This window comes from Aspergillus oryzae, chromosome 2 (assembly GCF_000184455.2).
Source record: "Aspergillus oryzae RIB40 DNA, chromosome 2".
Classification (NCBI taxonomy): Eukaryota; Fungi; Ascomycota; class Eurotiomycetes; order Eurotiales; family Aspergillaceae; genus Aspergillus; species Aspergillus oryzae.
The window spans coordinates 3,769,273-3,795,302 of NC_036436.1; the positions used below are offsets into that span (position 1 = coordinate 3,769,273).

Genomic DNA, 26,030 nt, shown 5'->3' on the forward strand with positions numbered 1-26,030 from the left:
TTCTGGACCCGTTTAACCCAAGGGTATAATTAAAGGCTGGGATTGTGGAATCCATATTTTTCTGCGTCCGAAACCACAGGAAAGCTATTAGAACTTGAGCATCGTCCCCAAGATTTACAGTTCCATTCTCCATTCATATTCATCCATTGATTCCTTGGCGCGATCCACACTATCAACGAACTTTATACCCAACAAGCAATATCAACCCCACCGAATACATTTCACACCTCTCTGTATAACTAACCATGCCGGGAGAGATTATCGACAGGCCAAACCCGAAGGCTGAGCCGTCGCACATACCGGATGTCGTTGAACAGCTGCAAGTACAGCTCGACCAGGCTTCATTAGACCAATCTACCTCTGATGCTTTCTTGAAATTTCGCAGAGCAGCTGCTTACATTGCAGCAGGTGAGGCTTGCTAATCTATACGCTAAGACATCCGCTCATGTTCTCTAGCAATGATTTTTCTTCAGGACAATGTGTTATTGAAGCGCGACCTGCAACATGATGACATCAAGCCTCGACTACTTGGTGAGATCCTCTGAAGCTTTGTATACATCATCCGGGATAGGAACATATCAGCTTATTCGATACCGTACTTCCAGGTCACTGGGGAACATGTCCCGGGCTTATCCTCGTATATTCCCATTTGAACTACATCGTTAGAAAGCAAAACCTAGACATGCTGTATGTCGTCGGACCGGGGCACGGCGCACCAGGTCTACTTGCTTCGCTATGGCTGGAGGGCTCATTGGGGAGGTTCTACCCACAGTATTCTCGAGACATGGAAGGTCTGAAGAATCTCATCTCGACTTTTAGTACCTCTGGCGGTTTGCCAAGGTTGGACGCTCCTCAGTGAATTAGTATGCCGAGCTTGAGCTGACTGTTCCTATTCAGCCATATTAACGCCGAGACGCCAGGAGCCATCCATGAAGGTGGCGAGTTGGGTTATGCGTTAGCTGTATCCTTTGGTGCAGTCATGGATAATCCTGATCTCATTGTCACATGCGTGGTCGGTGATGGAGAAGCAGAAACCGGTCCAACAGCGACGTGAGTTCTTGGACGATCTACCTGGGTCAAGTGCTTTACTGACAGAAACAGTTCCTGGCATGCAATCAAGTACATTGACCCCGCGGAATCAGGGGCAGTCTTGCCAATTCTGCATGTCAATGGATTCAAAATCAGCGAGCGCACCATCTTTGGCTGCATGGACAACAAGGAGTTAATCTCCCTTTTCACAGGATATGGTTACCAAGTGCGCATTGTTGAGAATCTAGACGATATTGATACTGATCTCCATTGCTCCATGAATTGGGCGGTTGGGGAAATCCATAAGATTCAGCAAGCAGCCCGCTCCGGAAAGCCGATCATGAAGCCCCGGTGGCCCATGATCGTGCTGCGCACACCGAAGGGTTGGTCAGGACCCAAGGAGCTGCACGGGCAATTCATCGAAGGGTCGTTTCATTCACACCAGGTTCCTCTGCCTAATGCAAAGAAGGACAAGGAAGAACTTCAGGCGCTCCAGACATGGCTATCTTCCTACAACCCACATGAGCTCTTCACCGAAACAGGAGATGTTATTGATGAAGTCAAGTCGATCATTCCCTCGGATGACTCCAAGAAGCTCGGTCAACGTTTTGAGGCATACAAAGCCTACGAGCCGCCTAATCTTCCGGATTGGAGGACTTTCTGCGTAGAGAAGGGCGCGCAAGAAAGCTCGATGAAGACAATTGGAAAATTCATAGATAAAGTTTTCACCCAAAACCCACACAGTGTCAGACTGTTCTCGCCGGATGAGTTAGAGAGCAATAAGTTGGATGCCGCTCTCGCGCATACTGGACGGAACTTCCAATGGGACCAATACTCTAACGCGAAGGGTGGCCGTGTTATTGAAGTACTGAGTGAGCATATGTGTCAAGGTTTCCTTCAGGGCTACACTTTGACCGGGCGTGTGGGCCTCTTTCCCTCTTACGAAAGCTTCTTGGGTATTGTCCACACTATGATGGTGCAATACGCCAAGTTCATGAAGATGGTACGTAACCCTTCCCTACATCCCATCCCATTGATTGAACTATCTTTAACCAGAGCGGCAAACAACTAGGCCCGAGAAACAGGGTGGCACAAAGATGTAGCTAGCATCAACTATATTGAGACCAGTACCTGGACCCGACAGGAACACAACGGCTTCTCTCACCAGAACCCATCATTCATCGGAAATGTTCTTAAGCTGAAACCTAATGCTGCGCGTGTTTACCTGCCACCGGACGCCAATACTTTCTTGACAACAGTTCATCATTGCTTGAAATCCAAGAATTACATCAACCTCATGGTTGGCTCGAAGCAGCCGACACCCGTTTACTTATCGCCCGAAGAAGCTGAAAGCCACTGCAGAGCTGGCGCATCAATCTGGAAATTCTGCAGTACAAATGACGGACTCGACCCAGATGTTGTTCTTGTGGGGGTCGGAGTTGAAGTGATGTTTGAAGTCATCTATGCCGCTGCAATACTTCGCCAGCGCTGCCCTGAACTTCGCGTTCGGGTGATTAACGTGACAGACCTGATGATATTGGAGAATGAAGGAGCCCACCCGCATGCTTTGACAACCGAATCCTTTGATAACCTTTTCACCTCCGACAAGCCAATCCATTTTAACTACCACGGGTATGTGACCGAGTTGCAAGGTCTGCTTTTCGGCCGGCCCCGCCTAGAGCGTGTGAGCATTGCCGGGTACATCGAGGAGGGAAGCACCACGACGCCGTTTGATATGATGCTCGTGAACAAGACCTCTCGCTTCCATGTGGCCCAGGCTGCTATTAAAGGAGCGGCGAAGCGAAACGAGAAGGTTCAACTCCGTGAGCAGGAGCTGAGCACAGAGTTGAATCACAACATTGTCGAGACACGAAAGTATATCCATGCAAACCGCAAGGGTAAGTTATCTCTTCTCTTCAGCGTCTGCTTTTTATTTCCCCTGGCTGATTCAGTGTAGACCCTGATGATATGTATGAGATGCCACAATTTAGATAAGTCTACGGTCTAGGGGAATAAACAGGGGGGATCACATAGCCACATCAAAAGGCATTGGAATGAATACGCTATCGCATGATCGATCTACTTGGTAGTCGTTGCTTACAGTGGAAAAAGATTGTTTATACAAAATTGTGAGTGAGGTGCAGCCAGTGACATGCGTACTTTCCCTACAGATTCAAATGAGTGTGTTCTCGATTCTCGACCTCGTGATTGGCCTTATTACCCCTCTAGTACTCGTAGGCGTTTTCAATCTCAGCCTCGCCTCCACTACATCTTAATATCGCTTTCCCCTCTTCCCCCTCACAAATCGTCAACCACCCCTGGTACAACTCTGTGTATATTATCAACCGGACATTAGAAAAATGCGTCTCACCCACGATGATTATACGGTCGCATGGATCTGTGCCCTGCCACTAGAAATGACTGCTGCGAAGGCTATGCTGGATACGTTACACCACTTATTACCCCAGGCAGAAAACGATTATAATAGTTATACTCTCGGGAGTATTCATGGTCATAATATTGTGGTGGCCTGTTTACCGTCCGGTGTATATGGAACAATAGCCGCCTCGACGGTAATATCTCAGCTGTGTTCCACTTTCCCAAAAATCCAGTTTGGGCTGATGGTTGGAATCGGAGGGGGAGTTCCTAGTACTGGGGCTGATATTCGCCTTGGCGATGTTGTAGTGAGCAAGCCAACGCCTACCTCCTGTGGTGTTATACAGTATGATTACGGCAAATTCACGCACAATGGACGGTTCCAGCGCACAGGCTCTCTGAACAAACCTCCCCGAGTTCTGTTAACCGCCATCTCTCAGATGCAGAGCGATAATATGATGGGAAACCGACCGGTTCACGGCATAATATCACGTGCCTTGCTCAAGAACCAAGCAATGCAGGAACAGTTCTCTCGACCACAAGAAGATCTATTGTTTCATGCCCAGTATAACCACCAGCCCGGCGCCCTAGACTGTTCCAATTGTGATCGTGGCAAGGTATTAGCTCGTGCTCTGAGACCGATCGATGACCCATACATCCATTACGGTTTAATCGCTTCGGGGGATCAGGTTATAAAGGATGCTACTACCCGCGATACCATTGCGCAAGAGAGTGGCATGGGTGTTCTCTGCTTTGAAATGGAGGCGGCCGGTCTAATGGACCAACTACCTTCTCTTGTGATTCGCGGTATCTGCGATTACTGTGATTCACATAAAAACAAAAGTTGGCAAGGATATGCCGCCATTGTGGCCGCTGCATATGCCAAGGTTCTCTTATCTGTGGTTCCAGTCCACCGCCACCATCATCATAAGCTGGAATTACATAAAATGAAAGAAAAAGCCTGGATGGTCCCATTCAGAAAGAATACACGTTTCATAGGCCGCGAGTCCGAAATTGCAGAACTTGAGGGACGGATAGAGAATACGAAAGGACCGTCCAAGATTGCGATTTGTGGGCTAGGCGGAGTTGGAAAGACCCAAATTGCACTTGAGCTGGCCTACCGTTTACAAAGCAGGAACTCAGACTACTCAGTCTTCTGGATTCCATGTACGAGCCACGAAAGTGTGGAACAAGCATACATGACTCTGGCACAGATAGTAGGCATTCACAATGTACAGCCTGCAGAGGCGAAAAACAGCGTGAAGGCCTTTCTTAGTCAGAGTACGGGGCGGTGGCTTTTAATCTTCGATAATGCGGACGATATAGATATGTGGATCCAAAGCTGCGCCGGTAACCCCAACCCAGTTCTGGTCGATTTTCTGCCTCAGAGTGATCAAGGCCACATTCTATTCACGACTCGGAATCGAAAGCTAGCTGTAAAGCTGGCATCGTCTGATGTAATAGATATTTCCGAGCCCGATATAGAAACTGCCTCGAAAATCCTTGGCAATCTTTTGATTAAGAAAGACTTACTCGATGACAGTGATACAACAATGGCTCTGATCGAACAGCTGGCCTTTCTTCCTCTGGCAATAACCCAGGCAGCAGCATATATCAATGAAAATGATATTGGATTTACGGAATATGTTATGCTTCTGCAGGAACCGGAGCCAGAGGTGATAGAGCTGCTGAGTGAAGGCTTTGGAGATGGGGAGCAATATAAATCCGCGAACCCCGTTGCTACTACCTGGTTAATCTCGTTTCAACAAATTCAGAGATTGAGCCAGCTAGCAGCGGATTATCTATCATTTATGGCGTGTATAAGCCCCCGCGACATCCCACAGTCATTGCTTCCTTCGGCCATATCCAAGAAGAAGAAGGTTGAAGCAATAGGCCTCCTTAAAGCGTTCTCATTCATTAATGAGCAGGCCGAGGGACGCCTGAATCTCCACCGACTCGTATATTATGCAACTCGAAACTGGATGAGAAAGAACCGACAGCTTGACTCATATATTCGGAAAACCGCAGACCAACTCAATCATGTCTTTCCAACTGAAGACCATACTAATCGAAAGTTGTGGAGACAGTATCTACCTCACGCTGTAGCATTGATTAGTCAACGTGAGTTCCTTGAGCAACAGAAAGTATATGCTACATTTCTTGAGAAGGTTGGGATGTGCCTGTATCGGGATGGCAGATATGGTGAAGCCGAAGACCCAGTGCTACGGGCAATGGACATCAACGTACAAATCCTAGGGCGGGAACATACTTCTACCCTTGATAGTATGGCCAGACTTGCGTGGATACACATGAAGCAGGGCCGATGGAAAGACGCAGAACAACTACAAGTACACGTACTGGCGGCTAGTAAGAGAGTTTTAGGACCAAAGCATCTTGATACTCTGGCTAGTATGAATGACTTAGCATGCACATACCATGAACAGGGTCGACAGGAAGAATCAGAAAATCTACAGATACAGGCGCTGGCAGCCCTCAAGGAAACTCTAGGGCTAGAACATGCAGTCACCCTAACAAGTATGAACAATCTAGCTTCTGTATACCGGTACCAGATGCGTTGGAAAGAAGCGGAAGACCTTGAGCTGCAAGTTATAAAACTCCGTAAGCGGGTACTAGGTTCGGATCATCCAGACACAGTGACTGCCATGAACAATATGGCACTTATATATCAGGGGCAGGAAAGATGGAAGGAGGCAGAAGCACTAGGGGCACAGGTAATAGAGGCGCGAAGAATGATAATTGGTGAAGAACATCCTGACACTTTGGCAAGCATGATTGTTCTGGCGTTGGGGTACAGGGACCAGAAACGGTGGAAGGAAGCTGAGGATCTGATGTTGAAAGTGATAAAGACCCAGAAGCAGGCGATCGGACCAGAGCATCTGGACACTCTGAACGTGTTGGAATGGCTAGCATCTACATACTGGAGCCAGGGACGATGGAGGGATGCAGAGAAAATATATTCCGATCTGGTGGAAACACACAAGCGCGTGCTAGGGCCCAAACACCCCAAGACTGTGAGCAACATGGCCTGGCTAGCGCACATATACTGGCACCAACAGCGGTGGAAGGATGCAGAGGAGCTGGAGATCCATATCCTAGAGACCCGCAAGTGTGTACTAGGGCCAGAGCATCCAGACACATTGGCCATTATGCACGATCTAGCCCATACCTTGATGAAGTTTCAACAGAAGGTTGGGGATGCTTTGGCTTTGATGGAACAGTGTGTTTCGCTCCGAGATAAGGTATTAGGGCCTGATCATCCAGATACGCTACGCTCCTCCCATAAACTTAGTGAATTCAAAAAAGCAGATCACTTACCAGATACAAACCAACAGATGTCTGATCAAGTGGAAAGTGATCAATCTATGAGAGAAATCTCCACAGCTCTGGTGATCACTGCACCAGATACCAAGCACATTAACCGGGCCAAAAGTTTAGCGACCCCTATAAGATGGCCATTCGAAAACCACCCTCTCCTCATTGCTTCCAGAAAAATTTCATCTGTATCCCAAGGTCACGACTTACGAGAGGTTGATTAAGTGATGCCAATGGTCGGCCGAAATCTATTATTACACCCAGAATTAACGCCCCGCTTTCAGCAGTTCAAGGATGCTAACATGGTAATTGTCGCTATCATTGACGCAGATTTAATTTAGAAGAGGAATAGTTCCTGTCTCTATGCCAGTCAGAGTGTCCTGTTCCTTCGCCTCTTCACCCTCGCGGTAGTGTATCGCAAAGAAGTCCATTGTCGGTATCTTGGATGCTCTTCTTCTTCCTCTCCGTCTTGTCGTTTCAGGGCTCGCATGCGTACGACCTGTGTGTTTGACAGTTGTAGGACGATACTGGAAAGGTCAACACTAAATCGGTCTCCTATTGATCGCGTTTAAGCCACACGCCAGCCCGTTAGTAGTTGAGTAGTAATCACCAGCGAGATGTGGGACGGCTACGGAAGAGATTTTTACCTAATAGTTGTGTCTGTCTTCGCCCTCTTTTCTGTCTTTCCCGGTGACTGTGTGATCTTTGATTGTCACAAATTGGATACTCTCTGTCGATATATATGATATGCCACAATGTGGATGAGTCGGCGATATTGAGGATACTAGCACTTGAATTGATACATGGCATGCAAAAACAGATTGCAACGAGTGCAAAGTATCATAACAAAAGAGAGGTTTACAATGGGGGATACAAAAAAAGCAACAAACAGAAAAAGCATACCTGCGAAATCTCAAGCAGAGCCTTGCGATTAAAACTGGGCTGACATTTAACGTCGGCATCCGCAGTTTACCTTTCTATCTCTCACGCTACCCCGTCCACCACACTCACCGCAAGCGAGCTCCGGGTATGCTGGATTCCTCCTTGCGCCTCTACAATCGCCGCATGTTTTGTGTAAGAAGTACATGCCGGTTCCGCCACACTCCTCACATTTTGGCTCAGGCCTTCTGGTAACCACCCCATCTGACGGGACTAGGTGCGTCAGAGTGTGAACCAATATACGAACTGGATGTGGTTGACAGAGAGCTGGTTTCGTGTCTGCTGGTATGTCTGAAGCTGACTCCAAAGTTATTTATTGTTATCTGATTAAAGCAAGTAGAAATGACAAGTTGATGGGTTAACTCCGAATGATGAGATTCACGGCGCTTACAGAACTGGCTTCTTGACGGTCAGGTGCCACACCGCTTTACATCTGAACGGCAGAATCTTGAACCCTCTTCTCTCTTGGTTATAGTAGCAGCTTTTGTTGTGCCATAAGCAGGAGTAGTTGTGCGGTTAGAAGGATAATGAGTGTTTTATTGTGAGTTTGTATAAATATAGCTTGTTTACCCGACCGCCGAGCTTTCAAATCCTCCGCCCTTTCTGATTGGACAATAGATCTCTAAAATATTCAACCGCTTGCAGATGCACGGGTTATACTGGCCCTTAAGTGTTCTCCGTCATCTGGAAGATCAAGATTCTGACTGATATCAACCACTGCAGCACTTCGAGATTGCAGGCCTATCGTCATTTCTAAACCGTCAGGCGTTAGTGAAAAACCAAGGCACACATGTTCAAAGGCTTTTTGACGAATATCCCGGCACATTCACAAGCACTGGGGCTTATACAAGGCGCAACCCACGTGTGAATCGCATGAAGTGACAGGTTGGATTCGTCTTAAGGGAGTTTATCCATGGTCTCAAGGTTCTCCTAACCCGGTTAGACCATTGCCAAGAAATACCACGCCTCAGGCCCACATCCGAATCCGTAGAATTCCATTCCAACATCGATCCTGCTGACATCCATCATTCTTCCAATTACTATCTCAACAAGATGTAACATGTATCACCTTCTCTGCAATCACACCTTCGTTTTACTAAACTACAGGGGCTTAATTATGGATACAACTATTCAGATAAGATCTCTTCTTCGCTGCCAAGCTCTAATGAAAGCTTCGCACTTGCCGAGACTAGGGGGCAGTGTACTATCGGGATCAATGGCTAATGCCCAGCACCGTCGTGAAGAAAAGCTGTGGCCTACGTGATTCAGCCTCAGTTATACGCCTGACTCTAATAGTATCAGCATAAAGGATCTGATATAGCGCCACGATCCTATACAGTACAGCCTGATTGGAGAAAGCACGGTCTAACGGGTTTATCTCCGATACTCTCATGAAACTGTTACGAGATGCCCTAAACCCAATTTGGCGGACCTTGCGAGTACTTTCAGGCCCAGGGCCGAACTCCGAACAGAGGACGTTGGAGCCTTCGACCAATTTGCCGAATGAAGATGCGGCCCGAATAAAGGGTTTATACATGGGGTTCAATCAGAATGCGTCTGGCAACGGCTGTCCCCGCCGTATTCCACTGTTACGTCAAATGCGAGCGCGGGTTATTGGATCCATCCGGATCCCGATTTTGAGTCTACGGCCCTGTAAGAATTTGAAGATTTTCACGACAAAAATATATATCCTTTGTGGCTTGTCTCGTTTTTCTCTTCCTTGTAATTCATACTGAATGGGCTTCTTGCTCAGCCATTCGTTTACTTGATTCTTGACGTGTTTCTATATCGGTCCCAAGTATAGGTTGGCCGCTACCTAGTCGTTCATTTGGATATAAGATATTGTGCTTTTCGCATCAGTCTTTCTCAACTCGATAGTATAACTTCCTGTGATCAGCTACGCTTCCATTCCATTGGCACCCGGCCAACTAAACCTCGCATACCCTGGCTTCCCCCTAATTCGTCCTTAATATGTCGGCCGATCAAGAGTTTGAATACAAAAAGTGGCTCTCCACGAGCTGCCATCCTATTATAGATGGCATGGATACTGCGTACGGCTATCAGCCGTCGCTGGCTGCAGGCGTCGTCTTCCTCGTTCTCTTTGGTCTCTCGATGATCGTTCACACAATCCAGTTTACCTGGAAAAGAACCTGGTGGTGTGCTGTCTTCAGTATTGGTTGTCTGAGTGCGTAACGTCCCAACCTCCCGTAACTTGGATAATGTACTGACCTGAAACCAATACAGCGGAGGTCCTAGGCTGGGCCGGACGTACCTGGTCCTCAGAATGTCCCTACAACATGACAGCCTTCCTGATGCAAATCTCCACCCTAATCATTGGTACGCAACCAAAGCAAAAACTGAACCCCTCCAACTGCCTATCCCTTAGCGAAACAGAGCACTAACCTATCAATATAGCTCCCACATTCTTCACAGCAGGCATCTACGTCCTCCTCGGCCGTTTCATCCAAATCCTCGGCCGCGACTCCTCCATCCTCAGTCCGAAAATGTACCTCTGGATCTTCTGCACCTGCGACGTCATCTCGCTCGTCATCCAAGCCATCGGCGGCGGCATCGCCTCCGCGGAGACAAACAAGGAAGACGGCGACACAGCCCCCGGCACCCACATCATGGTCGCCGGTATCGTCTTCCAGCTGTTCTCAATCACCGTCTTTGTCGCCTGCGCCGCCGATTTCGTCCGCCGCGTCCTCCGCCGTCGTCTTCTGCAGAACATGAGCGGATCCATCACCCCCCTGTTCGCCGCCATGGTCTTCTCCGTGCTCTGCATCTACGTCCGAAGCATCTACCGTACCATCGAGTTGTCACAGGGTTGGTCCGGATATCTGATTACCCGGGAGAAGTACTTCATTGCGCTTGATGGTGCAATGATGGTGGCTGCTGTTGGCGTGTTCAATATCTTCCATCCCGGCTGGTTGATGCCGAGTACCAAGGCTATGCAGTATGACCGGGAGATTATGTCTGAGGATGGTTATGGCCATACTACTGAGCTTCGGTGAAGAAACTACGTTCCTTTTTCCTTTTCTCTTTATGTTCTTTGGTTAGGGTCGACATCGTTGCTTTTTGGTATAGCGAGTGCTTAGATTCTAGATCGTTGGTCTCCAAGGGTAACGAATATAATGTTTCAATATGTAATTGAATAAGGAACCCGTTAAGCATATACTTTCAGGTCAATTTCGTTAAGATTCATTAATCACAAAAACGCTCGAGAGAACAGCTAGAAATACAAAAAGATAAGTACGAATGACAAAAAGAAGGGAAAAGGAGGAAACAGAAGAGAATAGAATCGGATATAACCTGAAGCGCCAAAGCTAAACATCATTCCGAAGGATAAAGGTGAAAAGGTCATAAAGGTGTTTCATCCGTACCAGGTCATCAAGGGGGGAAACCCAAAGGAAGCACTTTTCATCGTGGTCACATTTCATACACCCAACTAAGGGTTAACCAACCAAGCAATCATACCCCATCAACTGCCTCGATCCACCCAAAAGTCGCTCCAACAGCCAAAATCGCGACGGCCCAGATCGAACCCCAAGCAGACGCACCCTCGATGCTAATCCCCTCAATGGTTCCTGCCAACTGGACAATGGTGTTACTGAGCAGCATGGCTGCAAGAAGCACCGTTCGCGAGATAAGAACCCTCGTCTTAGGTGAGAGCGCGCCCCAGGTCTTCCGATAAACTGCACAAGCGAGGTACTCGCCTTCGCGCGGTGTGGGATTTTTCTCGGTCGATTCGGTCCTCTTAGACGCGGCCGCGCCAGTGGAACTAACGAAAAGAAGATCTCTCGCCGCCCAGCCGGCCGGAAGGAGGGCGAGGAAGAGGGTTGGCAGACCCGCGGGACCGGCGTTGACGGCGCTAATATCGGGGATGTTTTCGAAGTGGAGGACTAGCTGTGTTGGGAGCCAGGTTGCGTAGCTTAGGTATAGGACGACAGTCAGAATTGATGTCGCGGCGATAGTGGTGTAAATGGTTGTCGCGCGGTCCTGAAGGATTGAGCGGTTGCGGACTGCGTCGGAGGGAGCATGCGACAGGTCATGCACGCAAGTCGGCTTGCGCAGGAGTACAAAAGGGACCGAGGTCGAGAACAAGATGATCGCATAAGAGATCAAGACCGTGGTGGGGCGGATGTTATAGAAAGATGCTAGGAGGGCGTATGTGGGGAGGTGGGTAAGGAAGATGAATGATGACACATCTCGTCCTGCAGGGCTTTGTCAGGCCTATTCGAACGCATAGAATTGTAGTGATTTCAAAAAGTCAGATAAACTCACCATCAAAGCCCAAGATCCAGGCTAATCCAACCTCTACTGCCTTCCATGCCGTCAAACCCCCCACTTCCCACCATGCCTCGAGATGTCTGCTCACGTCGCCCAGTTCGCCAAGGGTATCCCCAGACGTTAAACTGAAGAACCCAGCACTCAGTGCCAGACTACTCAAAACAACCAACATAAAGCGCGCTGACTGGGGGATCCGTTCCGATCGAGTCTTCTGGCGCAATTCGATTGCCGGCTCGTCTGCGCGGGTATCTGCAGTCGCGGTTACCGCAGATAAGACTTCCTTCTTGCGAGGGGTCATGGTTGGGTATTTTAGGTCAGTAGTACCAAGTCCGATGAGATTGCCAGCTGATGAAAGAATGAACCGGAGATGAGTACAATGGTAAGCTGAAGAAATTGGTTGTAGAAGTAGATTATATTCATATTCCCGGGGGCTGGGGAGCTGATTTTCTGGCGAGCGGTGAGCATGTGATGATGTCACAGAGTCCCTGAGCCACCCAACCAATCAGAACACCCGGAATGCAGTCTTCTAGTATGTGATATCATCATAGGTTTAGATAACTATGTACTTGCTAGTTATGTCACAGACAGGTTATGATAGCTTCAACCTTGGACCCGCTTTTCTATGCTTCAGTCGTCCTCATCATCTTTCTGGCCCTCCACCACCGAGAACTCAGCAACACCGTTGTCGCGGCCCTTGGGATCCCGCATAGCAAGCTGGTATTTACCCTGGTTCCAGAGATCTTTGATCGTAAGCTCACGGGTTCGTCCAAGACTCTCAATATCACCAATACGCTCCAAGGTGCCCTCCAGATGTTTGTCAAATCCTTCCCAAGAACAGATGTCTCGGAAAGCATTTTGCATAGGGACGGAATCGGCTCGGACCATAGCCCGGGAATCGATCGTAAAGATATTTTCATGATCGTAACTTTGGATGAAGTCCGCTCTGGTCATAATTTCCCGCGCCTTATGCAGCGGTATCTGTGGTAAAATATGGCCGATTTCCGGGTCATAAGTTTTCTCCATTTCCTTCTCCTTGTCGACAAGCGCTTTAGCGAGAACCATTGCAGCAGACTGTCATCATCTTTAGTTAGAGTGTTCTCATGATATCCCGAGGCAATTATTGTACTTACAGAGTACTTCTGCTCATCCATGACGTCGTCATCCATTTCCGGTCCAAGAATCCAGCATTTGTTGAGGAACCATCTCTTCTCTGCCTCGCAAATGCTATCACAGAGTTTCATATAATCTTTGGCCTTTGCCACCCGGTTCAGGAAGGATAGACGTCCGCCCACTTTGTCGTAGATTTCTTCAAGTACTTCGTGAGATAATTCTTCGCCAAAGTACTGTCTGCGATACCTTCGTAGAGCGTCCATCGCTCGTCCCTTGGGTAGATCCGAAACAGGGATGACTTCCATCCTGGTGGCGTATCGCTTGAGGCGTTCATAAACCCAGTAATCATCACTGTTGAGGACTATAATTTCGGCATTGTCAGGGCCTATATTGAAAGCGAAAAGAAGAAGTGCAATTTACCTGTCGTCACCAAGTTGCTAGCCGCCCATTGTTCCGCTCTCTGCTGAATCATCTCCAGAAGATCCTGACCATCATGATCATCCCTGACCAGGTGAGTACTATTAATGATTAAAATCAAAGCGGGCAATCCCTGACGCCGACGCGTAAGAGCCACCTTCTCTAACTTGTTGAATGCGCGCTCGATGTCCAAGAGAGGGGTAGTATCCCGAGGACCCTTAATGCTGAAAAGACTTCCAATGTAGCTAGCACCATCTGTCAGTTTGGCTGCAGAAAGGGGCTTCATACAATAACCTACTCTTCATGGAACTCATAGTCCAACGCCTTCCCCAGCCTGACCCGGAAAATCTCAAGATCACCATGTGCTTCAAACATAGCACAACCTTCTCCATCAATTTTGCGCATCGCTTCCAGAAGCATAGATGTCTTTCCAGTGCCCTTCTCGCCGATGAGCAGGAAATAACGGCCACCAGCGCCACCGGCAATGATTCGATCAATTCTGGGTTGCTCGTCACGGACAACCCAGTGCTCCTCATGATGATATTGATGCTTGCCAGATTCTACACCTGCAACTTCGAGTGCTGGATCGCCCGGCTTAAAGGCATTTTCCATCTTTTCCAAAATCAGATACTTGTAGTACCGGTGGTACGAGTAGCCCGCGGCACTGGGAAATCGTCAGTAAGCGATGAAGCGCAGCATGGGAGGCCGCTAGGGCAACGTACCCTAGGACGGCAATAGAAGCAAAAGTGGTGGCAGCCGTCTCCATCATTTTTAGAATAGTAGATCTGAAATTTGGCTCTGAGTCGTTGCCGTTGGATCGGGCTCCGTCATCTCCTGCATCTTGTTCCAGGGGATTTGGGGCAGCTTGGTAGGAACCTTGCGAGAAATGCATTCCCGACTTATATGGAGCTACTCCATTAGCTCTCAATGGTCTCGACAGGCTAAAACGGCCCGAAGAGAATATTGGCAGGGATCGTGGAACATGTCGATACACCGGCATCGCTCATATACACTGCAGGTTAACGAATGCCACGGATTGTATCAATGCAATGGATTTTTTTAAACAAAAAATAAACAAACAACAATGATTACAGACGTCAATTGTAGATAAAATTGAAGGTTCCAAGGATTGTAAAAAAAAAATTACGCGCGTCGACTATAGTGATAGGGGGAAGATTAATGACGTAGTGGATACATGAAAAGGAGAACTGGCGAGTAAACAATCAACACCGATTGAATCCCAGCACAGAGCCTCAAAGAAATATGAGGGTAAAGGAGAGTCGGCCAGTGGGAATTGAACAAGAGAGGAAAGACAGCACAACACACAAAAAGAAGGTGAGGTGGAAGCTTGGACCCAATCTTTCAATTTCCAGACAAAGATATTCTCCGGTGCTGCGCCCCCGATCGCATGGAGATCGACTGTGGCTTTGCACGGCTCTAATTTGTTGGGAAGTGTGGCTGACTTCGAGGTCGGTAACTCTGCCGAAGTGTCGGTAAGTCAATCGGAAAACCATTCTAGAGAGAAAGAGTTAAAACATGCCCATACGGAGGAGTGCATGGTGATAACCGTCGCATAGATATATGTTTTCAACAATTAATCTACCTGACCTAGACACTACTACTTACCCTGGAGGCACTGTACATAGTTTCAATACCTATATCAGATATTTTCAGACAGGCACGTGGAATGACTCAAGGCCAGAATAGGGATCTACTCCGTATGAACACATAGTATACCCACGATCTACCGCTAGGTAGAGAGTATGTTTTAGGCCAATTAATAGAAGACACAGTTCACGCATAAGATACATACCATCCACAGCCCTATTTGGGATTTGTGTCCATACCACGGAGTATAGGTGTAGGACTTTACGACATAACGTGGCACCAAGAAAAGCGGACTAAGTAGAGACAGTTGATAAAGTACATTATTCATGAGAAAGATACTTTGTCCTAAGAGTGGATTATGGTTCAATTTGGGGTCAATCGAAATGTTTGTGTGGGGATTCTGATACTTTTTTTTCTTTTTTCTTACCTGAACATTTTCCCAATGTAATTCCTATTACCATACCCATTCCTCCGCCCCGAGCACTTCCGAGGGTATTCCGCGCGAAATTTTCTCTTTGCCCGGCTTCCCCATTGCTTTCTCCAGCTTCAACCTTTTTGCATCCTGTCATTATTTTCCATATTTGGGGTATTGTTCTGTTTCCCTTCATTCGTCTGGGTACGGGGTTTGTTTCTACTATATTCAATTGCCCTTGTACTTGTATATCATACCTTTATTGAGTTCTTATTTTCATTCTACATTCTTCCCCGACGCTTTCAACTTCGTCCCTTTTCCTCTTTTGCCTAATTCCTTTCCCCAACCGGGTCTGAAGCTCGAGACATTCTGTCAGGTTGTAACTTCAGCTTTAAGCCTTATATTTTCTTTTGAAACCTACCTTTATTACCAATACATCGATCATAATGGCTCAGACCAATGGGGAGTTAGAGCACTCGAAAGGTATGTGTTCATTTGTGATCTTACAAATTCACATTGCGGAAGGTGCGATAAACTAACCGCCATAGCAGAGACTCCGGAGCAACTTACCAACGGAAACCACCCCGAGGAAACTCAGGAAGAGGAGCAGAATGGAGGTATGCTACCTCACAATGGGGATACTTTTGTTATCGTTTGAAGCCTAACACCGGTCGTCCGAATGAAAAGGCCTTTTCCAGATCTCCGTGAAGCTTCCTCACGAGCCTTATAAGATTCAGGTGATGGTGGGTGTTTAAAACCAGTTGACATCTAAATGACCGCAGAGATTTAACGGATTGCCTAACTGTTCTGTCCCTGCGTAGGTGTCAAGCCAGGAGCAAGTTCAAGATGTCCGACAGTCGATTGTCGAGCTTCCAAGCACCTTCCAGTATACTTGCTTCCACCTGGAGTTCAACGGCAAGCGCATCAATGACTTCGTCGAGCTGTCTGAAGTTCCCGATTTGAAAGCTGATTCGGAAATCGTCCTTGTGGAAGACCCATATACCGAGAAGGAATCCCGCATGCACGTTATCCGAATGAGGGAGCTAGTTGGAGCTGCAGGCGACCGTGTCGACAACCTCCAGGGTATCAGCGCCGGTCTGTCGCTGCACGATTCCATCTCCGAGGAAGCCGCTGCTGGAGAGACCACCGAGAAGGAGCACTCGTTGTCTAAATATGACATTGCCGGCTCACCGTCTCTCAACACCATCCTCCCTAAAGCAGAGGCTCCTCTTCCCAAGACCGTTAAGTCGATTTCGCTATCCCCATGGAACCCTGTCCCTTACCATCTCCGTCAAAAGGGTCACCTGCTCTACCTTCAGGTCACCACCAACGAGGGAGAGCAATTCCAGATCACTTCTCACGTTTCTGGCTTCTTCGTGAATAAGTGTTCCAATGCTAGGTTCGATCCTTTCCCCAAGCCCATGCCGAAGAAGGGCAGCGCCCACTCTCTTCTTACTCTGATCTCACATTTGTCTCCTTCTTTCACCACCTCCTTCGAAGCGCTGCAGGAGGCCAACAACAAGAAGGACCTTTTGACTACTTTCCCCTTCCAGAATGCTATCCCCAACAGCCCATGGCTCGTTGCTCCTCCTTCGTCCAGTGTGAATGCCCATCAGCCTGATATCACTCGGTCACAAGAGAACTATTTGATCTCTGGTGTCGACAACGCGGAAACCTTGCGAGACTGGAATGAGGAGTTCCAGACCACGCGGGAGTTGCCTCGTGACACCGTTCAGGACCGTGTGTTCCGAGAACGTTTGACCTCCAAGCTATTCGCGGATTATAACGAGGCCGCGGCTCGCGGTGCCGTTTTGGTCGCCAAGGGCGAGGTCGCTCCCCTCAACCCCACTGAGGATCGCGATGCTCAGATCTTTGTGTACAACAATATCTTCTATTCCTTCGGCGCTGATGGTGTCGGCACTTTCGCTTCCGAGGGCGGCGACGAAGCTGCTCGCGTAGCCGTCGGTAAAGACGTTGTAGGTATTAAGGCGGTCAACCAGCTAGATATCAACGGCCTGTTCACACCCGGAACCGTCGTCGTGGACTACCTTGGAAAGCGTATTGTCGGCCAGAGTATTGTGCCTGGTATCTTCAAGCAGCGCGAACCTGGTGAGCACCAGATCGACTACGGTGGTGTTGAAGGCAAGGACGTCGTGGCTACCCACCCCGACTTTGTCCCTGTCTTTGAAAAGCTCTCCAAGGCCCTCCGCATTAAGAAGCACGCTGTCTGGGATAAGGACGGCAAGCGTCATGACCTCGAAGGCAGTGTTGAGACCAAGGGCTTGCTTGGCACAGATGGCAGAAAATATGTGCTCGACCTCTACCGCGTCACTCCTTTGGATGTCATGTGGCAGGAAGAAGAAGGAAGCGATGCCTACCCTCATAACATGTCGGTTCTGAGATTGGAGCTTGTTGAATCCTACTGGAGACACAAGATGAGCCAGTATGTGAAGGCTGAGGTTGAGCGCCGTCGCGCCGCCAAGGCCGTGGAAACCGCTTCTAAGGAGAAGTCTGAAGAGAATGCTGAATCGAAGGAGGAAGGTTCCGAAGAGAAGAGTGAAGAGGCACTGGACCAGGAGCGGGTTGACATCTCTGGGTTCTCTCTTGCCTTGAACCCTGACGTCTGCAGTGGCCAGATCCCTCAGACTGATGAAGAAAAGGAGCAGTGGGCTCAGGACGAGAAGGAGGTCCGTGAGACATGCGACTTCCTCCGTTCCAAGGTGATGCCTGAGCTGATCCAGGATCTGCACGACGGCGATGTCGGCTTCCCCATGGACGGACAATCTCTTAGTCAGCTTCTGCACAAGCGTGGTATTAACATTCGCTACCTTGGCAAGTTGGCCCAGATGTCCAAGGAGAAGGGCGCCCGTCTGGATGCTTTGACCCTCCTGCTTGTCCAGGAAATGATTGCTCGTGCCTTCAAGCACATTGCCAACAGTTACTTGCGCAACGTGGCCGCGCCATTTACCGCCTCCTGCATTGCCCACCTCCTGAACTGTCTCCTGGGTGCTGATGTCAACTCGAACCCTCAAGCCGATATCGACGCATCTCTGCGGGAGATCTATCCAGAGGCTGACTTCTCTTTTGAGAAGGTTACACCGACAACTTTGCGGGCTGAGATTGAGAAGCACGTCTCTACCCGGTACCGTTACACCCCTGAGCCTGAGTGGTTCAACTCTTTGAGGCACCTGCAGCTTCTTCGTGATATCTCCATCAAGCTCGGTCTTCAGCTTAGCGCCCGCGAGTACGCTTTTGCCAAGTCCCAACTTCCCGCTAAGGTTCCTGCTACCAACGGTGCCAGCCAAGAGGAAGGCAAAAAGAAGAAGAAGAAGGGCGGCGATTCTAAGTCTCCGGCTCGTGCTGCCTCTCCAGAGAAGCCTGCTGTATCCATCGTTCCTGACGACATCGTCAACATTGTGCCTCTGGTCAAGGATGCCTCTCCCCGAAGCTCCCTTGCTGAAGAAGCCCTGGAAGCTGGACGTATCTCCCTCATGCAGAACCAGAAGCAGCTGGGCCAGGAGCTCATTCTGGAATCTCTGTCCCTGCATGAGCAGATTTACGGCATCCTCCACCCAGAAGTTGCCAAGCTCTACCACCAGTTGTCCATGCTTTACTACCAGACTGATGAGAAGGAAGCTGCTGTGGAGCTGGCTCGTAAGGCCGTTATCGTCACTGAGCGCACTCTCGGCGTTGATTCGGCCGACACCATCTTGAGCTACCTTAACCTTAGTCTGTTCGAGCATGCCTCTGGAAACACCAAGACTGCTTTGGTTTATATTAAGCACGCTATGGATCTGTGGAAGATTATCTATGGACCTAACCATCCCGATTCCATCACCACCATGAACAATGCCGCTGTGATGCTGCAGCACCTCAAGCAGTACTCGGACTCTCGGAAGTGGTTCGAGGCTTCATTGACCGTGTGCGAGTCTCTCTTTGGCAGGCAATCCATTAACACTGCAACTATCTTGTTCCAGCTGGCACAGGCTCTTGCTCTTGACCAAGACTCCAAGGGAGCTGTTGGCAAGATGCGCGATGCCTACAACATCTTCCTTAGCCAGCTGGGTCCTGAAGACCGCAACACTAAGGAAGCTGAGACGTGGCTGGAACAGCTCACCCAGAATGCTGTCTCTATCGCCAAGCATGCCAAGGACATCCAGGCTCGCCGCCTGCGCCGTATCAATATGAACACCCGGACTCTTGGTACTAAGGTCCAGCCTCAAGTTGGCCAGTCCGCACCTTCGGCATCCGGAGCCAGTTCTGCCAACCCTTCATTGGACTCGCGAAGCATTGATGAATTGCTGAAGTTCATCGAAGGTGGTGACACCAGCTCCTCGCGGACCAAGCAGAAGAAGCGTGCTGCAGCTAGCAACCCCAAGCTTCGTGGCTCGAAGAAGTCATCAGCTTGAACATATCCATAATTCCTATCATGTTTGGTTAAAAAAAATGCACCGGTCCCTTTCTTGACTTTTTACTTCTATGCCTTAACTGTGTTAAGACCACTATATATGAACCATTTTAAAAGAGCGGGATACGTGGGACAAGCGGGATACTTGATTATATATCTTTTTTAGAAACCTCTCTACTCTTTCACCAGTCGGTGTTCCATGTTATTTGTTTTTTTTTGGCATGATCCAAACCCCACCGAGCTCCGCATAGCGAGCTCGAGTGATATACATGCTAATTTGTGATGTGTTCTATGTACCATATATGACGATGAATGCATATATAATGAAATTATGCACTTCCTGGATTTCTATAATAGAATACCATTTATATCCAACTTCCCATGTTCTTCTATGATGTAGTGATCTTGAACGGGATGGAAAAACTGTTGTTCCAATAGCTGCATTAGTGACCGGCGCTTTACCGCTCTGGGACCCTCAATTTACCCAATGTTTACATCTTTCGGTGGTGATCAAAGCTACTCCTCCGACCAGCCCTACAAAGCTGCATTTTAAAGGCTTACGAGCCATCTAGTTATTGTATATTTTTGGTTATATCATACTTGGCTGTCTTATATCGAATCTCTAGTTAACTTTCCTGTGACATGCCCCGGAGGTCTTGACATTCTAGTGCAGCCCGTGTCGCAAGGAAACAATAACATGGGTAATCAATGAGCTCCGTTAGACGCAGCAGCACAGGTAACCACTTCCACGCCATGGCTAGAACTGGATATTGAACGCGTCACTGACTAGTGCGCTTCATGAGAAGCAGTGAAACGATTGGCGCAACATGGAAGACATACGACCGACCGCGAAATGGGCGAATCGCATGTTGCGCCCTTTAAGTTCTATCTATCATCGATTGGAAAAGCATAACGAAATTCTTACAAGCATCGCACATTCGAAGCTAAAAGAAAGAGAGGATGCAGGCACTAGGAGGCGTATCCGACCCTCCAGGGTGACCTGTGCGGAGGAAAGGTGTTCTTACTCGGACGAAGAACCTGGCGATCCTGCCTGGATTCCTGGAAGACCGATAAGACGACGGATACGGCATAATTACTCGAGTAGAGGGCAAAGGAACGGGGCGCGACGACGCAGCAGGCTGTCGATTCACAGCCCAGAGCGGCAGAAAACTCTACCCGGTGCGATCGAGATTGCGACACCCCTCATTACTGGAAAATCAAAGCAGCCTTTGGAGCCGTCCTCATTTAGGAAACAGCTTTTTCGAAATTCTTTACCTACAAATAACATCGGAGCGACCGATCAACGGAGGGCGACGCGAACGGGCAATAGCAGTTACCCTGCTTACCAGGGTTCGTGGAAGGAAGTGCTCGACCTTTCGGGAGATACAGGACTTGTGGATATCGCACACTTTTTGGATCGAATATTTATCAAATTTTTGAGCAAGACTCGGCACAATCCTGTGCCCTCGCCAAACCAGCAGCCAAGCCGGGGAGCCCGGTCCTTATTGTCTACGGCCGTACGATGTCTCCCGGATTTTATTGCAGAGGAGCAGAGGATACAAGATGAGCTGGAAGAGGATTGTGATGTGGATATGTGTGATGCATATTTCACCGAGCTCGAGGCCCATTATGCCCCGAGTGGCAATGGATGGTTGCCCCTACGCGAAGCCGTGCGTGCCCAGGGTATTCGACTGGTCTCTGAGATGATACACAAGGGTTGGATTACTAGAGTCGCTGCTTGTCGACTTCTGGAGGAATGTGTGAGTCATGGTGAAATTGACGCCTTTGAGCTATTATTGTCTAAACAACTCACAACCGTTAACACATATGGTTACCCAACGGCGTTCGATCCTCACAAACCATCAACACATTGCGATGATCCTGTCCATATCCTGGGAACTTATTACGCAAAATTAATTGGAAGCCGCTCGTTCATCTTTGACGAACTGGCAAAACTCCTTTCACGTGGAGCCATGCCGCCGGAGTGGATGGTCACTAATCTGTGGAAGTGCTGTGTAGATGAGGCAATCAAAGCTCTATCAACCGAAAATGCAAACTCGGCTGCTGCAACACGAATGCTGGAAGCTGTGATACTTTCGGCTGCTGGTATTTCACGGGCTTCAAATGCGCTCGTATCTCACGGGAAGGTTTTAGGTACACTACGTGGCCGTCTGAAGGACACCCGTGCCTCCGCAGCGAATACGGCAAGTCTACCCAAAGACCAGTCGCCCTGCCCCGTTCCAATCCAAGATGCCCTGAACAATCTCACTTCAAGCCTTATTACTGCGCTATGTGGAATGTATATCGCACGGTCGCAACCCGCAGGTGCCGGTGATAACATGATCGGTGTGAAATTCAGAGATACGTTGAGGCAAATAGCATTTACCATTCAGCGGTCTATCGAGCTGGGACAATCGTGCGAAGCTGGAAGAACGACTCTTCATTCACTGCGTCGTGGGTATGTCTTAGTAGGCGATTGTATGCTACAGTGTGGCGAAGTGTCATCATTGGAGCCCATCGGCCCGTCGGACTCTATCTCGGGGAAGAATCTGGAAATGTTTTTCTTATCATTAGCGTGTCAGCATGACATGGTCAAAGAATTAGCAGAGCTGGCTCAACAGGTTGTCAAGTTCTACGAGCGCATGCGCAAGAGCGACCAAACTAGAGTATCTTCGGGAGTTCGGTCTAAAGTTTCACAACTCGCTGGGCTTACGAATCTGCATGGTTTCTCTTCGCTCCTTGCGAAGGTAGCGGCCGAAACTGCTATGGGACTCGCTGAGTCTACTCTGGATGTTGATGACCATACCTGGGCGATTGAGGTCCAACAGAATGCGGTCCGACTTCAGCAAGGACAGAACCCGAAACAGCACCCCGCACCTGGCCGTGAAACCCTCGGTGATAGCGTCGATTTGTATCGATGGGAGGAAAGCATCGGTGAGTGGGTGGCCAGCACACCTGCAGCCAAACCGAAATCTACTCAGTCGAATATCGCCAAAGGATATTCTACTCGGTCGCCAACCATCGCGTGCTCGACGAGTAGCATATCGTCCAGTTCTAGCCCCTCACAGGACGCTGCCTCCAGTGTCACATCATCTGCGCCATCTGTCTCAGCTAAAAGAGCTTTCACGGCCGCAGGAATTGGCTCTAAATCTTGCAAGAGGCTTCGCTCAACCCCTGTGGAAAGCCAAACCCGTGATTCACCAATGGCGACGAAGCTCCCGTTTGCAGGATCCCCGATAGCCGCCCGGACCAGGGCTGCACGTGGGGCCCTCGGGGATTTAGTCCAACCGAAAGTTCTCAAGGCGCTCCCTATCAATACTTCATTCCCTACAACCAGAGTGGAAGTGGTCATTGTCAATAAGAACGTTTCAGCCTTAGACCCCATGACTCGCAGGCGTCATTGCCGAACGACGGACGAGCGTACCGACTCGAGGCGTAGAAAATCGCTCTCGGCCTCATTGGAGTATCGGGGTGATGGCAAACAAGCAAGTGCACCACGCATAACCAGGCGAACGATTCCTTGCTCGCAGGATGAGGATAGTGATGACGAACTGAGCTTTTTATGAGAGTGTTTCTCAATTGGCTGTAGATCCCCTCCCACGCTATGCCGGGAGAATAGTAAAGTTTTGGTCACTCGTTTTTTCATTGGCACTGGAAGTTTTATCAAGGCGTTTCAGGGATATTCCCAATTTTTTCTGTCTTTTCTTTTGTTCTCTTTTGGCGTTCCTTTGGATATTTGGATCTGGTAGTGAATGATACCCGGGCATTCGTCGGATGTTTGGACGATTCGTTTTTTGGAAACCTTTAATTGCACGATGTTGGATTAGCCTGGACTAGTTGGCGCCAAAGATAGAATGGAATCTATTTGACACAACCTCCGCCCCTCCCCCGACCGGGAGTCAGTGAGCCTTTTGACATGGCGTCGGAGCCGTTGGGGACGGAGCGCTTTTGTTAATTAACGGTTTGTGCATTTCCGAGGTGCCACCCAGGAGAACCGGACAGAATGTCTTAGACTTGATGGAGACTTTTGGTCGGGGTCTGTGACCACTAAGTAGTGATAACGACGGGAGATATAACTCGTTCCACAGGGATCGAATGATACACTTTAGTTTCCTTTTGGGGAAATCTCCGGTTAAATGGCGTCGTGCTTTTCAAATATATAAATGAACTTGACGGAAGTTGGAACTAGGGTTGGGACTAGACAAGGGTCTCTCCGTTAGTGAGGATGAATAGCATTGTTTAGGTAGTACTACGTCTGTAGTCTAAACGATCGATTGATAAGATTTCCCATTGTTAGGCATTGTTTGTTCTGTACCGGGGCTCCTCCATGAGGTACCCAAGGTACGGTGTAAGTGGGCGGCTATTTTCCCATGGTACAAGTCAGGTACTGCTTGTCAAGACTCAAACGTTGACAATAGGATTAACACTGGAGGATGCATGTCTCATGAGAATATATCCTCTTGTGTGTCCAAGTGGACCAACGGCATAAGCGGTTAACTAATAGCTTTGTAATAAATCGTGCTAATATACCAGCTTCGGCATCCTGTGTAATTTCCCGGGTGCCAAGACGGCGAGAATTTGTTTCGGTAGATTAAGTTCTCATTCCATGTGATGAGTCAGATTCTTGGGAGAAAAAGAAAGTTAACATGAGGTGCTTGAGATGTGTAGTACAGGAGAGATCGATCTGCCGTGAAGGTGACGATGCAGGTACATACCGAAGTCGTACAGTACAGACAATGGATGTATGTAAGAAAAAAAAAAGTATGTGGATGGCTGGTTTGAGCGATCATGTATGAATGTGGATGGTCTTGAACTCAGTCAGAATATTTTATTTTATTTTTTAGTTTTCTAATTTTCTAATTTTCTTTTTCATTTCTTTTTACACACGTCCTCTGTAGTGTACAGTAGGTACTCCGGACTACAGTCTACTAGTAGCACTACGTAGTAAACTAAAATCAACCAAAAATTGAGAACCCACTTTGGGCTTTTACCCGACCCGCTTCCTTTCTCGCTCTCTCTCATTCTCTCCCTCTCAAGCGCTCTATCGCTTCTCCCCCCCACTCGACTGAGCCGCTCTTCTCGCCTCTCGACCTGAACAAGTTTAAATTAGCTCCCACTGTGAGTTGAGATTGGTCCGCGGGAGCAAGGAGGTCCCGACGAATGCAAGCCAGCCGAGCCCTGAGATCTCGTCGCCTACAACCCCCGTTGTTTCATCGTCGAGCCACTCAGCGGCCGTTCTGCCGTTGCCGCCACCATACGGAGTATCGTCACGGCGTTGCGCCCACTCAAGGGATGAGCGCTGAGAGACATCGTCATGGCTCGACCGCACACTCCTCTTTACTGAGAAGTCTATCGATATCATGTCGTCTCCATAAGTGGGCCCAGAAATGCCTCCCAAGATTTTCCTTTTCCTCCGTCCCCGCCGTCCCTGACCCAAAAGAAATGAAAATGCCCTGAACTCTTTCCTGTTTCTCTCCTGATCACCACCTCTCCTTTCTGTCCCTGCGAGCAGTTGCGGGTTTTCGTTCTCTATTTTTGATTCTTGGCAGAGATCCTGTGGGTTTCTTGCGACTAGTTTTTGGTTTACTTTTGACAGCTGCAAGACTTTGAAATCTGGGAAAAGAAGTGACTGGTTCACCTCACCAACTCTCTCACATTCCTTTCGTTGCCAGCCGACCTGTGGCAATCCACACCTCCAAACATTCAAGTTCCGATCAGGAATCATTGCTGCTGGGACCTGCCTTCTCAACAAAGGATTGAATCCTCTGTGTCGTTCTTTGATCCGCAGTTCGATTGTCTCCTGCCTGGCGTAAAGAGAGGACGGCAACAAGGCCATTGTCTTATTCATTCCCTGGGCCTAAACATCAATAGGAATCTCGTATCGAATCATAAATCCCTGGATCTCTCGTCGCCCACCTGCACCTGATCATCACGTCGTGGGCTGTGACGAGTTAACTGGAAGCCTTTCCTTCGTCGATCGCTGATTCGGGTCTCTCACTCTATCTGCTGAGCTGGTCTCGCATCAATTTCCAAGTCTTGAAGTTCGTCTGTTGGCCATAGAGTCTTCTTTCTTTTATTTTCGTTGCTTCAGTTTAGAAAAGCCTCTTG

At 48.7% G+C, this 26,030-nt stretch overlaps 5 protein-coding genes across 5 annotated transcripts; 4 read left to right on the top strand and 1 right to left on the bottom strand.

The window, feature by feature from the left end:
- Positions 1 to 245: 245 nt before the first annotated feature.
- On the top strand, positions 246 to 3,024 carry AO090003000625 (putative phosphoketolase; the record flags this gene model as incomplete). Its single annotated transcript, XM_023234967.1, has 7 exons — positions 246 to 408; positions 436 to 531; positions 606 to 855; positions 898 to 1,050; positions 1,102 to 2,032; positions 2,102 to 2,927; positions 2,987 to 3,024. The coding sequence occupies 7 exons, from the start codon at positions 246 to 248 to the stop codon at positions 3,022 to 3,024; spliced, it is 2,457 nt and encodes an 818-aa protein (XP_023090033.1).
- Positions 3,025 to 3,446: 422 nt separating this feature from the next.
- On the top strand, positions 3,447 to 6,962 carry AO090003000626 (uncharacterized protein; the record flags this gene model as incomplete). The annotated part of the gene is made up of 1 exon (XM_001819734.3): positions 3,447 to 6,962. One exon carries the CDS (start codon positions 3,447 to 3,449, stop codon positions 6,960 to 6,962), a length of 3,516 nt encoding a protein of 1,171 aa, XP_001819786.3.
- A 2,686-nt stretch (positions 6,963 to 9,648) lies between these two features.
- Positions 9,649 to 10,691, top strand: AO090003000627 (RTA1 domain-containing protein; the record flags this gene model as incomplete). Its single annotated transcript, XM_001819735.3, has 3 exons — positions 9,649 to 9,862; positions 9,922 to 10,014; positions 10,093 to 10,691. 3 exons carry the CDS (start codon positions 9,649 to 9,651, stop codon positions 10,689 to 10,691), a joined length of 906 nt encoding a protein of 301 aa, XP_001819787.1.
- A 457-nt stretch (positions 10,692 to 11,148) lies between these two features.
- AO090003000628 (ATP-binding protein) lies at positions 11,149 to 14,263 on the bottom strand (the record flags this gene model as incomplete). Its single annotated transcript, XM_023234968.1, is given in 8 exon segments — positions 11,149 to 11,891; positions 11,962 to 12,312; positions 12,330 to 12,414; positions 12,628 to 13,038; positions 13,098 to 13,462; positions 13,498 to 13,739; positions 13,793 to 14,158; positions 14,217 to 14,263. The coding sequence occupies 8 exon segments, from the start codon at positions 14,261 to 14,263 to the stop codon at positions 11,149 to 11,151; spliced, it is 2,610 nt and encodes an 869-aa protein (XP_023090034.1).
- A 1,697-nt stretch (positions 14,264 to 15,960) lies between these two features.
- AO090003000629 (translation initiation factor 3 subunit CLU1) lies at positions 15,961 to 19,923 on the top strand (the record flags this gene model as incomplete). The annotated part of the gene is made up of 4 exons (XM_023234969.1): positions 15,961 to 15,997; positions 16,063 to 16,131; positions 16,202 to 16,257; positions 16,336 to 19,923. The coding sequence occupies 4 exons, from the start codon at positions 15,961 to 15,963 to the stop codon at positions 19,921 to 19,923; spliced, it is 3,750 nt and encodes a 1,249-aa protein (XP_023090035.1).
- Positions 19,924 to 26,030: the final 6,107 nt, after the last annotated feature.